We start from the raw sequence: 14,164 nt of genomic DNA on the forward strand, positions 1-14,164 counted from the left end.
TTAATATATTCAGGGTTCGGTGGCATGAATTGACTTGCTTCTCATTAGCTTTCCTTCCTGCAGGCATTTAAGGCTCCAGCCCTTCTTTCTCAGTGACCATTCGGCCAAGTGCTTTTCATTGACTTCACTTGTCTGGTGTTATCTCTTCTCCTATCTTTTGACCTTGTATATTTTATTCCTTAAACCATTTTGCAAGGGTTTTGGAAGGGACTGGGTAGAAATAGTAGTATATATATTTGATTTCCAATGTGTAATAAGACCCTCTATCCTAATTAATTTAGAAGAATTATTTAATAAGGAGCTGAGATGAATTCAAATAATTAAGCATAACTGGAGATTATTATGCAAACATCAGGTTCTAAAGAGAAAATGTCAGAAATATAGCAATTATAGCCTTGGCTAAGTAGTTCAGTTTGTTAGAGCATCTTCTTGATACACCAAGATTGTGGATTCAATCTCTGGTCAGGACACATACAGGAGTCAACCAATGAATGCATAGATAAGTGCAATAACAAACAGATGTCTCTCTCTCTCTCTCTCTCTCTCTCTCTCTCTCTCTCTCTCTCTTTCTCCCTCTCCCTCTCCCTCTCCCTCTCCCTCTCCCTCTCCCTCTCCCTCTCCCTCTCCCTCTCCCTCTCTCTGAAAAAAAAAAAAAACTTACAAAAAGGAAATACAGAAATTGAAATTCATATATCTCACAAGGTGATACCTAGAAAAATAGATTTTTCTGAAAAATAGAGGTTTTGAACAAAATCAATTCTATCTTTACCAAAATAGTGTGGTGTTTTGCCAAACTTCTCTAGACTGTTCTAAAAATTTCCAAATTTCTGAAAATATATGTATTGTGGACATGCCAGTTCTCGTTTAATTATTATATGTATGTAGGACATGTTTCTAAAACTTATTTTTACCATACTTCTTTTCTTTCTATGAAAGCAATACAATTTCATTATAGAAATTACTGGTAAGAAATAGAAGAAAATATACCCTCTCCCCACTCCCCCCACACAATTAACCAGAAATGACCTCCCTGTCCTCTTGTTCCGTGTTTATAGTAGCTTATAATTGGCACTGTTGATCTTCATGGTGTGTCCTCCTTCTTTTTCAGGACACCGGGGTTGGGAAATCGAGCATTGTGTGTCGATTTGTCCAGGATCACTTTGACCACAACATCAGCCCGACCATTGGGTAAGTTTCTGTGTGTTCCTCCTTCTCACATTTCTTCCCTTCAGAGCACTCAGAGAGGTCACTTTGGGCCTGAGCCTTCAAGAGGTTTCATCCCAGCCAGTGAGAATCAATCTCAGAGGGAAAGACTTTGACAGCAACTCAGTCACTTTTTAATTGTGTGTCTGGGCTTACTTGTCTGTGATTTTTTTTCCTAGCCAACTCTTGTCATGCTGCAGTCTAAGGTCATTTCCTTGATCTCAAAGAGTATTGTTCTGAACATGATGCCAGCTCTCTTTCCAGGGGGAAGATGAGCCACAGGACAAATCCCCAAAGGCTCTGTTGTAACTTGCCTGCCAGTAAACCTGGAAATGCTGTGCACGCACATGGCAGAGATGTCTGCCCAGGCTGTGGGAGAGATTGGTTTTCATGTTCTGTGTTAATGAGTGTCAGCATTTCCATTCTAATGCCTGGGGATGGAGGGGTGGGTTGTTCACTTCTGGGTTCCTGACCTTCCATTTCCCCCTTTTCTTTGGATTCTTTTGCCAGACCTGCTTTTGCTGTGTGTTTTGCAGGTGCTTGATTTTTAGAGCTTGGCTTCACTTAATGTTTCTCCCTGAAGATGGCAGGATCCTTGCAGAGAGCAAAGTATCATTTTCTTCAGAAGGGAAACAATGCATGTATATATTTTGAAAATTCTGTATGGTTGATGATGGGTGATTGTCTCTGTTGGTCGTTAGTGGCAGGGCATAAGCAGATGCTCAAGAACAGTTGGTTGATAGGCAGTGGTTGGAGTGGTTGAAGGGAGAAAAACCAACACATTTTACAGTTAAAAGTGGCTTAAAGAGACATGTTCACAAAAATATGTCAAGCCAACAAGTTAACTCTCCCAGTGTCATGGATGTTGACAGAAGACACAGGACGCCTGGGTCAGAAGCAAGGGAAAGAGCAGTTGCTACAGTATTATTTTATGGTTCCCTGAGCTCCAGTTTTCCATAAGGTGCTGTGAAGAGTTTCAAGTGACACTCCACATGCAGTAGCTTGTGTTATAGGAGAGGACCCTAAGTTAGGGAACTCGAATCTTTTACAATGGACAGTAGGCATGTCTGTGCTTTGCTCCAGAGGGATACCTTATCTCTCCCTACCAAGGCTATTTGCTTTACAGGCATCCTTGGTGAGTTCCTTCCTTTTTACTGCAACATAGTATTCCATTGTGTAGATGTACCACAGTTTTCTAATCCACTCATCTGCTGATGGGCACTTAGGCTGTTTCCAAATATTAGCTATGGTGAATTGTGCTGCTGTGAGCATAGGAGTGCATATATACTTTCTGATTGTTGTTTCTGGTTTCTTGGGCTATATTCCTAGAAGTAGGATCACTGGGTCAAGCGGGAATTCCATTTTTAGTGTTTTGAGGAAATGTCATACTATTCTCCACAGTGGCTGCACCAGTCTGTATTCCCACCAGCAGTGCATGAGGGTTCCTAGTCGCAGGAGTTGATAAAAATTAACTCTTTCAGTGCTAAGACAATGACATTTCATAGCCTATGGCCATTTCCCAATGAGAATGTGATCTCAGTGGGAAGAAGGAGGGTGCCCGTTAAAAGTGGACTCACCAAGCGCACCCTCCTTCTTTCCACTGAGATTGCATTCTCATTGGGAAAAGGCCATAGGTTATGAAATGTCATTGTCTTAGCATTGAAAGAGTTAAATATTATCTTCTCCTGTGACTCACTCTGAAAAATCTTGGCTCTGCTATTCAAGCAGATTGTGTTAACGTGTGTGTGTGTGTGTGTGTGTGTGTGTGTGTGTGTGTGTCTCCTTCTCTATTTTAACTTTTACAAGAAAATTGGGTTATTTCTGCCAGATTTCGGTTCCCACAGATAATGAAGTCAGTTCAGCATTTTCGATGCTCCTTCTTTACCACTCTGGATGGAAGTCCATAGAGAAGAAAAGACACTTGAGTTTCTTAAGATTGAAAGCTAGCAAAGAGGCTAAAAAAAACCTCTATAAACAACCAAAAGATTAATCTTGATCAATTTTAATTCCAAATATTGATAGTCTTTCTCCTAGTGGCAAGAAATCAGGAACAGAGAAGAGTATGTACATGTGTGAGTGTGTGCATACATGCTAGTATGTGTGTATTTGTATATATGTATATACACATATATGATATGCATACTACTGTTACTAAAGCTGTTCCTCACAGGCTTATTGTGTATCAAGAGGAAATTTCACAGATGTTATTGCCTCATTTCATCCTAAAACAGCCCTCTAGGTCATGTAGAGAAGATATTGGTCCTATTTCACAGATGAGTAAACTGAGGGACTTTGTAAGTGCTCATTCCACTCTGACTAGCAGTGAGGGCCTCTGCATTCTTTCCTGACTTTGCCTTCAGGTTCTTCTGTGACCAAGGTTAATGTGGTCTTTCTGGTCTCAGAAGCCCCCACTGTCCCTGTCTGGTAAACTGAAGGAGTTAGCCTGGATATTTCATGTGTTTTTCCAGCTCTAACGTCTATGATCCTGTGATTTTAAAGGCATGAACTTAGTTTTCCAAGTCTGAGAACTTTTAAAGGATAGGATTGATGTAGCATTTATTCTATTGCCTAGGACAGACTGAGGAATGAGTGCAAATCCATCTTCTATCAGAGTAAAAACAAAAATAAATACAAAAACAGAATATTGATATAGCTTCTACATCAAGCATGTCAAACTCACAGCCCATGGGCCATATGTGGCCCACAATGAATATTTCTGTGGCCCAGCCAATATAATGATATGTAAGAAATGTTTTTAAATAAAAATTTTGTAACTTAATTTTTATACTATCATGCTATACATAATTATTAATATATGAACTGCAATGTTCCGTAACGACTGATTACTATAATCTTGTTGCATTCATTTCCCTTACGTGCTTTACACACAGGTGCACCATTTCTCTCCTCTAATACTAGCAGCAAATATTTTAGCAGCTGATTGCCATGTCATTAGTATTGGACTAATCTGTTTGGTGCATGCAACAGGAAATATTTCACTTTTAGAGAACACAAAAAAAAAAGGTCTATTTGAGTTATGCTTATTGATTTGTGCAGTTATTCAGTGTCTGGTAAGTTAATGCTCAAGAAAAAATATTAATTTTTATTAAAATGTTTTATTATTTTATGTTAACAATTACTCATTTATTTCATCCCTTTGTATCCAGCATGTCTCTATCGAAATAAATCTACATTTCTATGAAAATTGAAGCTTTTACAAGCTTTTTGTTTTTTTGCAGCCCACATAAACTTAAACCTTGTTTATTTTGCCCGTGTTAGCCTTTGAGTTTGACATGCTTGGTCTACATAAAAGTTTAAAAGGCATTTATGCCCTCGCCAGTTTAGCTCAGTAGGGTCCCAGGTTCAATTCTGATCAAGGGTACATGCCTGGGTTGCAGGCTCCATTCCCAGTGTGGGGCATGCAGGAGGCAGCCAATCAATGATTCTCTCTCATCATTGAGGTTTCTTATCTCTATCTACCTCTCCCTTCCTCTCTGAAATCAATAAAAATATATTTTAAAAAATGAAAAAATAATTAAAAGCATTAATGGCAAAAAAAAAAAATCCATAAGCAAAGGGCAAGGATTAAACTCAAAAAAATATTTTTGAGAATACTATTACAAAGATTGGTATAAAATACTAAAACAGCATAAGAAATGGATGAGCACCCCAACTGAAAAGTGGGCAAAGGTCATGATCTAAAGATACATAAAAAATGGAAGTGGATAATAAACACTAAAATGATGTTCAAACCTCTAATAAGCATGATAAAAATAGGACTAAGATGCATTTTCTACATGTCATACTGGAAAGGATTTGAAGGATTAGTACTGTCGAGGAGAAGATGATCCCACACATTGCCATGTGTGGTTGGCACAATCCACAGGTTGGTGACTATAGCAAAGTAGAGCATGCCTGCTTCTAAGAATTAACTCCAAAGAAGTAGTTGTACAAGGATCCACAGATCTAGGTACAAAGATATTCATTCAATTATTGTCATAATAATGAAAATAGGTGACCAAAATGTCTATCAGTGGAGTAGTGAATAAATTCATAACATGGTGTATAATATCATTTAGATGATGATGTTCATCTGTATTTGTAGAAACAGAAAGATGTCCATCATATATAAAGTAGAGAAGAAACAATATTTATGATCAATTTGGGGGTAAAAGTTGTATAAAAATAATTTGGAAGGATATATACCAACTTATTAGTAATGATTGTGGCTAAGTGGTGAGATGGACAATTTATTTTTATTTTCTTTTTTAGTGAAGTACATGTATTGCTTTTATAATGAGAAAAGTAATAGAGATATTTCCTTTTTTTTTTTTTACTTATTTTTGCTCTTATTAGTAGTTTGGGATGTATTTTGAATACTTTTAAAGAAATAAAATGTCATGGGACAGAAGTTGTGTTGATAATATTTCATCATATTACATAAGAAAAATACGTATGATAATTAGAACTCTCTATTAATCCATGGTACGTATATGTATGTTGTGAGAATAATGTGGGAATTGCAGGAATTTATACTTTTCTCCTTGGGAATTCTGTAATTTGTCTTAAAGTGGAAGTTGAGGAAATATTACTGGGATGAGTGCTGAGTGAATGCAGGGCTGGACTCTGTATTGGTCTGGGTGGGCCAGCTGCACCATATGAAAGTGAAGGAAGAGCCGAAGCTGGTTTGGCTCAGTGGTAGAGCGTCGGTCTGCGGACTGAAAGGTCCCGGGTTCGATTCCGGTCAAGGTCATGTACATTGGTTGCGGGCACATCCCCGGTTGGGGGTATGCAGGAGGCAGCTGGTCGATGTTTCTCTCTCATCGACGTTTCTAGCTCTCTATCTCTCTTCCTTCCTCTCTGTAAAAAAATTCAATAAAATAAAAAATAAAAAAAAAAGAAAGTGAAGGAAGACATCCTGACACTTTACCCCTAAAAACTCTAATACGCTTCTTCTAAGAATAAGAACATAATCTAACCTAGGAATAAGAACATTATTCATACCCAGAAACTTAATTTTGATTCAATGGTAATATCTGACATATAGTCTAAATTTAAATTCCTCCAGTTGACCTCAAAATATCTTTTAAGCTGTTTAGCTCCTAATCCAGGATCCAATCAAGGTCCATATAGTGAATGCATTTGATTGTTTTATTGCTTCTTTCTAAATCTAGATTCTAGAACAATCTCCATGCCTTTTGTTTTGTTTGCTTTTCATAACATTGACTTATTTGAAGCATTCAGGCCCGTTACCTTATAAAATCTTCCACATCCTGGATTTGCCTGTTTCTTCATGGCTAAATTCAGATGAAACATTTTTTTTGGCCAGAATGCTGTGTAGATGTATGTACTTATTCCATGACAGTAGGAGGCTTCTTATGTCTGGTTGTCCCATTATTGGGGATGCTTGCTGGTTTTTAATAATGGGAAAGTTTTATATTACACAAAAAAGTCAAGGGTATTAAACATTTCTTGCATTAAATTTTTACATCTTTCATGAGCACAAAGAAAAAGCTTATTAAGAGAAAATAAACAAAAAAGAAAAAGAGCCGAAACCGGTTTGGCTCAGTGGATAGAGCATCAGTCTGCGGACTGAAAGGTCCCAGGTTCGATTCCGGTCAAGGGCATGTACCTTGGTTGTGGGCACATCCCCAGTAGGGGGTGTGCAAGAGGCAGCTGATCGATGATTCTCTCTCATTGATGTTTCTAACTCTCTATCCCTCTCTCTTCCTCTCTGTAAAAAAATCAATAAAAAGAAAAAAAGAAAAAGAACTCATGAACACAGATTACAGCGTGTTGGAGGGGGATAGGTGGAGGTGGAAGAGGGTATATTGGGAATAAATAGTGATAGAAAATAAAATGAAGAACATAAAATATATTTAAATTAAATAAAATTATAAATACTGGAAATAAAAAATATGTAAAAAGAAAATACCATATGTTTCATTATCTACTAAGAATTTCAGATTCTTCCTTTTTTTGTTGAGGAAGCGTAACTATTTATTAAGCTATCCATCTTTATCTCTGCATTTATGCAAGTAGGATGGGAGTAAGATAGTATTTTTTTTTGTGTGTGTGTGTGTGTGTGTTGCTAGTGTGGGATTCATAGCATAGGTAAAGATGTAAGGTAATTATTTAAAAATATTTTTATTGATTTTTTTATTGAGAGAGAGAAGAAGGAAGAGGGAGGGAGGGAAACTTTGATGTGAGAGCAGAACATTGATCGGCTGCCTCCTACAAGCCCCCTACCAGGATCGACCCACAACCCAGGGATGTGCCCTGACCAGGAATTGAATTGGCAACCTTTTGTTTCATGGGACAACACCCAACCAACTGAGCCACGTAGGTCTGGGCAAGGCAATTTTTTTTTACTTGTGCTATTACAAGGCCCAAACTGGAAAGTGCCCAAATACCGGCTGTCCTTGAACTCTTAATTGTTATAATAAGTTTTTAAAATCTACTGTTTTATTTGTTTTTATGATTGTAGGTATCTTGTCTTACAACACCTGAAGATAAATGTTTTTGGAAACAGTATTTTGAATACATTCTTTGCCTTTTTTCCTCTTCTAAAGCCTCCAGCTGGACTAACAGAAAATGTATTTTCTTTTGGTTGGCAGAATCCTAACAGCCCTCCTTTCCTCTTTGTGGCCCTTCAAGGACAAAGATGATGCTGGAACTTTAATGTTAAATTAAATAAAACGAGGCATAACGTTAACTTGTTTGAAACAGAAGTCTTTGTGAAGATTGTAGAGGATAACTGGTAATGTGGAGATGTTGATTCTGTTGTGTTTTTTTTTCAGGGCGTCTTTTATGACCAAAACTGTGCCTTGTGGAAATGAACTTCACAAATTCCTCATCTGGGATACTGCTGGTCAGGAGCGGGTAAGGATCCCTGTTGCTGGCTTTCAAAAGAAAATACCAAGATCACTTTCTGAAGGGTGCTTTGTATTTGGCAAGACTCCAGTGGTTGCAAGTGACAGAAACCCAGCTGGAAATGATTAAAATGAAAAAGGAAATGTACTCTTCAGCTGTGAGAAAAATGTAAGGGGGGTGCCTATTTTTAAGGCAGGGCCGAGTTCAGGTACTTCAAATGTATTGTCAGAGGCACACAACTCTATTCCTTTTCTTTGCTAGGCTTACCTCTAGATTCGCTTCATTAGGCAGAGCCTCTTCTTCCCTTCATCAAGGGTGGCAAGCACCTCTAGGCCTGCATTCTGACTCCTTAGCATCCTAAAGAAGGAAAGCACTTCTTTCCCATGAGTTGCGCCCTATGTCTTTGCACCTGAGAGTTCTCTTTGGTCATTTGGGTCACGTGCTCACTCTTGAACTTGATGCTGTAAGAGTTGGGGGGGGGGGGGCGGGTGGAGAGTAAGGGGGGTGGGGATCGGCACTCCTACTAGTAGCACCAGGTAATATCCTTACTCCAGAGCTACCCACTCTATCTGAATCACATTGGCTGCAAGTCAGAGAGGCTTAGTTCCCCAAAGAAAGTCTGGGTTCTCTTACTGGAAAATGGGTGAGTGGACATTGGGTCACTAGAACAGTAGAATTATTTTTATTTGCTGAAAATATTTATGGAAAAGATTATATAAGAAGCTCATATCTTTTGGATTTTAAAAAGTGAAATAATGAATTCCAACACACGGTGTCTATAACAGAATTTGTGTAATAACTAGATTGTATATTATCAAAGTTGAAAGGGGTGGTCAGAATAGATGAAGCACAGGGATAACCAGTATCTTGTCTTAACTGGGAGTTTTCGGCTGATTAAAACTTTCATCAGAGCAAATAATTACGGAGTAAGATAGGTTGAACTTTCCCTTGTCTGACCCAAACACAAAGGTCAGCTTCTCTACCAACCCCATTTAAAATGTCAACACCTCCCTCCTGTTCCTTCCCTCTAGAGCTCTTACCACCTTCTAATATACTATTTAATTCACTTAATTATTCATTTATATTTTATTTTTATATATATTTTATGTATATTTTTTTATTCTCACAAAAGGATATGTATTTTTAATTGTTTTCAAGAAAGAGGAAGGGAGGAAGAGAGAGAGAAACATCAGTATGAGAAACATCAATTGGTTACCTCTTGTATGTGCCCAGACTGGGGATTAAACCTGAAATCTTTGTTGTACAGGACAACACTCCAACCACTGATCCACCTGGCCAGAGCACTTATTCTGTGTCTTGTCTCTCTCCCTCAAAGGAAGAGAATCCAGGGTTTAGGATAACCCTTCATTTTTATTATCAGCTTCTAGCAAACAAGAGTATGTTTATATAATTTTCCTTTTATATAAGTCCTCATTTAAAACTAACTTTCTAGCGTTTATAGATTAAAGCCTTTAAAAATAATCTCTTTAAAAAAAAAAAAAGAAAGAAAAGAAAATTAGGACAAATCTTCTGGCCTACAAATGCTAACCTCATTAGAATGTCTTCTGTCTTGCTACTAAATTAGAAGGACAGGCTTGCATACATGCAGCCACTGCCTGAAACAGTGGCTCCGTTCGTCAGCTGTGCCCGCTGACTCCTGACAAGAGAGGGACGGATTGAAGGGAAAAGTGTCTTCTTAGAGACGTCTTCGTTACATCCTTTTGTGTTCTTTGCAGTTGTTCTGCTAGTTTTTTTGGGTTTTGGTTGTTAATGAAACTTAAACAGTGGAATTTTCTTGCTCCCCTTTTTACTTTTGGCCATGAAATAGTTGCTTTTGCAGCTGCTTTTAATGAATGTAATAAGTCTGTTTTACAAATAGCTGGTTTACTATTGCTGCTTCTACGACTGGCTGCTGTGTCCCGAGGGCTTGCTGTATTCCATGCACTGTTCTGAGTGCCTTCTGTGCCAACACATTAGTCCTCTCGCAGCTCTCTGAGGTAGGGGCTGTTTCTATTCCCATTTACAGATGAGGTCACAGAGGCGTAGAGAGGTTAAATAACTTGCTCAAGGTCACACAGTCAATATGGTATAAAGCTGAAATTTGAATCCAGTAGTCTGGGTCCTGAGGTTTTGTTCTGATAGAAAAACCACACAAATGCTATACAGTTGAAAGTAAAATTATCCAAAATGTCACTACCCAGATAGTCCCACTATTGACATTAAATGGCCATTCTTCGGGTATCTCACTATGTCTGTGTTGATAATTATATGTCAGTGGGATCATGATGCTTCATAACCTGCTGTTTTCATTTGATAATACCATTTTCTACAGGGAGATTTCTGTATATTGTAAGCAGAGTATTTGATATTTGCTTACCTATTCTGATATAATATTCAAGAGGGTTACTGCTTTTGATGAAATTTGGTACTCTAAAGTGACTATGTAGTTTGGCCCACTTACCATCTCAAAGCAAAACAGCAATAGAAACTTTTTTTATATGATTGTATTTCTAATTATTGTGATTGCTTTTCCTAAAATCTGACTATTAGATATCTATTACTATATTGCTATGTCTGTACTTTTAAAAGAATCATAGTATATATATATATATATATATATATATATATATATATATATATTATATTAGCATTATATTAATATATCTGATTAGTGTTATAGATTGCTACAATTATTAGTATTATATGTGCAAAACATAACTCCATAGCATTGCTTCAGGGATGAGCATTTGAGATTTGGATGATGATTTCAGGTGAAAGCTTTGTAGAACCTACATTTGTGGAGAGAGTGAGCAATGTCTACACGGCCCTCTAACCCTCGAAGGCCTGACTTAGTTATCCTCAGGCTGTCCTTGCCTTGTGTCCCTTGGTGCAGTCTTGCATCTCTCCAGCGATGGCAATTTTTCAATCGTTCTGGCAGCTTATTGCTGGACTTAATCGTGCTTGTAATGACGTTGCCTAATGTTTGAGCTAAAAATAAATTCCCCGCTGTTGCTTGTGCCTACTGCTGTTTGTTCTGTCTCATTAATTATTGGAGTGCAGTGCATTCTAGTATCCCTCCTTATCTTTGTAGAAATATGCTACTGTTCTCCTTAGTTTTCATAATTTTAAACCAACAAAATCTCTTTGGATTTATGATTTGACAATGCAAGGACATACTGTAGATCTGTGTCCTCCAAGGAGGATAATGCTCAGCCCAGTTCTTTGCATGTATTAATTGGTCAATGTTTGTTTATTTGTGGATAGAGTGAACCAAGTTCTCCCTAGCATACATGGTATTCTGGTTAACCCCCTACTCACTGCCCCATACTAATTCCATGTTATATTTGTGGCATAATTCATATTCTTGGAAAATTACTTTTCCCTCTGAGCACTGGATATGTGAAAGGATTCTCCTCCTCTTCCCTCTCTTTGTATAAGAGAACTTTCATTCTTGATTTGATGTCTTACGTTTCATTCAATCACATATGATGGGGGTTCTTTGATTCTTTCAGTGGCAAATTTTAATCCGCAGGATGCCTCTGTAAAAAAAAAAAAGTTTTAAGAAATTTAATCACTTCCAATTGATTGTTGAATCCAATTTGTTGAAAGCTCAACATTTTAAAGATTTGTGCAATTAGTTGATTGCTATGGAGAAGGATGTTGAGAGAGGAGAGTGTGGGCTTTGGCAGGCTTTCACCCTGTCCTCTTCAGATGGGCTGTGCTGGTTTCTGTTTCATGCTATGCTGTGAGGAGCAGCAGTAGCTCCGAAGGATGTGTGCAGGTACCGAAGCTCAGAGAGGTCCCAGGAGAGGAGAAGGAATAGACCTGCCTAGCTCTGTCTTCCCATCTTCCATCCAGCAGGATTCGTGTGGGGAGATGAGAGAGACTTCTTTCCCGTTCCATTTTCTTTTGACATCCTTCTTCTTTTTTCCACTAAATTGGGATCCATAATATCCTTACTGCTGTTAAAATATTGTCATCATAATACGATATACAACCTTCATTTCCTAGATGTGTGCTTCCAAATCATTCTGTTTTTGCTGTAAATCACAATCACAATCCATGGGATAACAGAATTTACAATGTCAGAATCTCAGGCTTCATTCCCTTGGTTTGATCCATCAGAGCAACATTATTTTATTTACTTATTTAATATATATTTTTTGTTGATTTCAGAGAGGAAAGGAGAGGGAGTTAGAAACATCGATGATGAGTAAGAATCATTGATTGGCTGCTTCCTGCATGCCACCTCTTGGGGACCGAGCCTGCAACCGGGGATGGAACTGTGACCTGGTTCATAGGTTGATGCTCGACCATTGAGCCACACCATCCCAGCAGAAGCAGCATTATTTTAAGAATCTAATATGGAAAATATTAATATTTTATTCTTTTGTTTCATTTGGTTGAAGTCTGTGTTAAGCTGCCGTTCCTTCCTAGTAGACTGCCTGCATAAAGCTTTAAATGTGTTTCCGATTGTCTTAGGCGATCCTACTAGCGGTTCTCAACCTGTGGGTCATGAGAGTCAGAGAAAGTTTGACTTGAGGGAGTCTCTGAAGAATGAGGGAGCTGCTCTTTGTTTTCTCCTTCACTTGCTTTGCAGCCACTGGAAATCGCAGGCCCAGCTCCACACACCACCAGCAAAGAGCACGCATTCAAAACCTGGCTCCTAGCTTGCTGTTGGTGGGGAATGCATGCTTCACCCTATGGCATTTCCCCCACAAATCCACTAGAGAATGGTTTTCCTAAGAACTTCCCTCCAGTGAGAGAGAGTCAATATACGATTTTGCTGTCCCCCTCTTTCCCCAAAAGAACAGTGCCTTTAATTAGTGCAAATTGAGATAAATATTCTAAATATTCCCTCTCCCACCCCTCCCCGCATGGTCAGAAGACAGAATAGAAGCCTGCCGTTAGGTGTATGCTACTAAACACGAGATCAATAGTCATCAATACGGCTGTGCCATGTCGGTTTCTTTTAGAAGGAGCCTCAGGAATGGCTTTCAGTTAAAAGATGATTTGGCTATAGTTTAAAATTGGTGACAACAGCTGCAGAAGGAAAGCATGGCAGTGATATTTGAGGAGGGGCATCTGCTAGCAGCTGTGTGGGCAGAGCCGGAGCCACTTTGCTGGCATATATCCCCAGAGCCTTGCTGTTTGGGGTGTTGATGCCATTTCGAATATTAGGAACTAAGCGCAGAACTGCCCTTTGGGTGTCAGGACGCCACTGACAGGAGAGAAGGAGGAAGGACATGTCCACATGTTAGAATAAATTTAGTAAGTCCTTTGGAAAACAATAAAAATATTTCCCGGTGAGATGGGAAAGCTGGGAGTGAAGGAAAGGGAATGCGAAGTGTGAGACAGGAACAGTGGGGAGGAGAATCTCAACCCGGAGTTGATCTTAGAAAGCAAGGATGAGCTTCTGCCTGATGGTAGACCCAGCCCACTTCCCTTCTGCATTGACGCCTTTGTTTTCCTCGTTCCCTCCCCCTTTGCCTTCCTCAGGGACAGGCAGGCTGTAGGAGGGAAGGTGACTGTTAGATTCTTCACAAGCTCGCCACCATGTTTTACTGGTGTGTGTTTTAGTCTGGGATGCCCTACGTAGCTTCTAATTGTGAGACACTGTCTGTGCCTTTGGGTTAATGCCAATTTCCGTTCTGCTGACTCTCAGAGGACCCGTGGCAAAGATTACAACATCCAAGCTGGAGATAGTCATCGGGGTGGGGGGGTGAGGTAGGGTTGCATTTATTAAGCATCTCAGAAGTACTTTACCTGGTTGTGTTTTCTCTTGTCCCCTCCTCTCCCTATTTTTTCTTTTATACAGTTAATTTCCCGAATCTGGTTAAAATGCAGGCAAAGGGCACTATGAGGCCTATGAATCTCATTCTTGACAAGGAAATTAGGCACCTGGACTTCATGCAATTACCAAAGGACATGCTCCTGAGGTGCTCAAGGACACATCTAAGCAGGGACAGCTGGCGCGCCCTCAGAGCACAGGCATTGCTCTTCGGAGACTCTTGTATCCAGAGCAGCCCTTTTGAAGGCAGTCTGACTGCATCCTTCACTCCAAGAAAGCATTCACTTTTTGAGGCCA

General features: G+C 39.1%; 1 protein-coding gene across 1 annotated transcript in view; it reads left to right on the plus strand.

The window, feature by feature from the left end:
* RAB31 (RAB31, member RAS oncogene family) overlaps positions 1–14,164 on the plus strand; it is a 107,427-nt gene that overhangs the window by 45,237 nt on the left and 48,026 nt on the right. Inside the window, exons 2-3 of the mRNA XM_084887772.1 lie at positions 1,109–1,188; positions 8,004–8,085. Of these exons, the coding sequence (XP_084743898.1) occupies positions 1,109–1,188; positions 8,004–8,085 (162 nt within the window). The remainder of the gene's footprint in view (positions 1–1,108; positions 1,189–8,003; positions 8,086–14,164) is intronic.

The sequence above is a fragment of the Pipistrellus hanaki genome (genome assembly GCF_964339955.1).
Source record: "Pipistrellus hanaki genome assembly, chromosome: 6".
NCBI classification, from domain to species: Eukaryota; Metazoa; Chordata; class Mammalia; order Chiroptera; family Vespertilionidae; genus Pipistrellus; species Pipistrellus hanaki.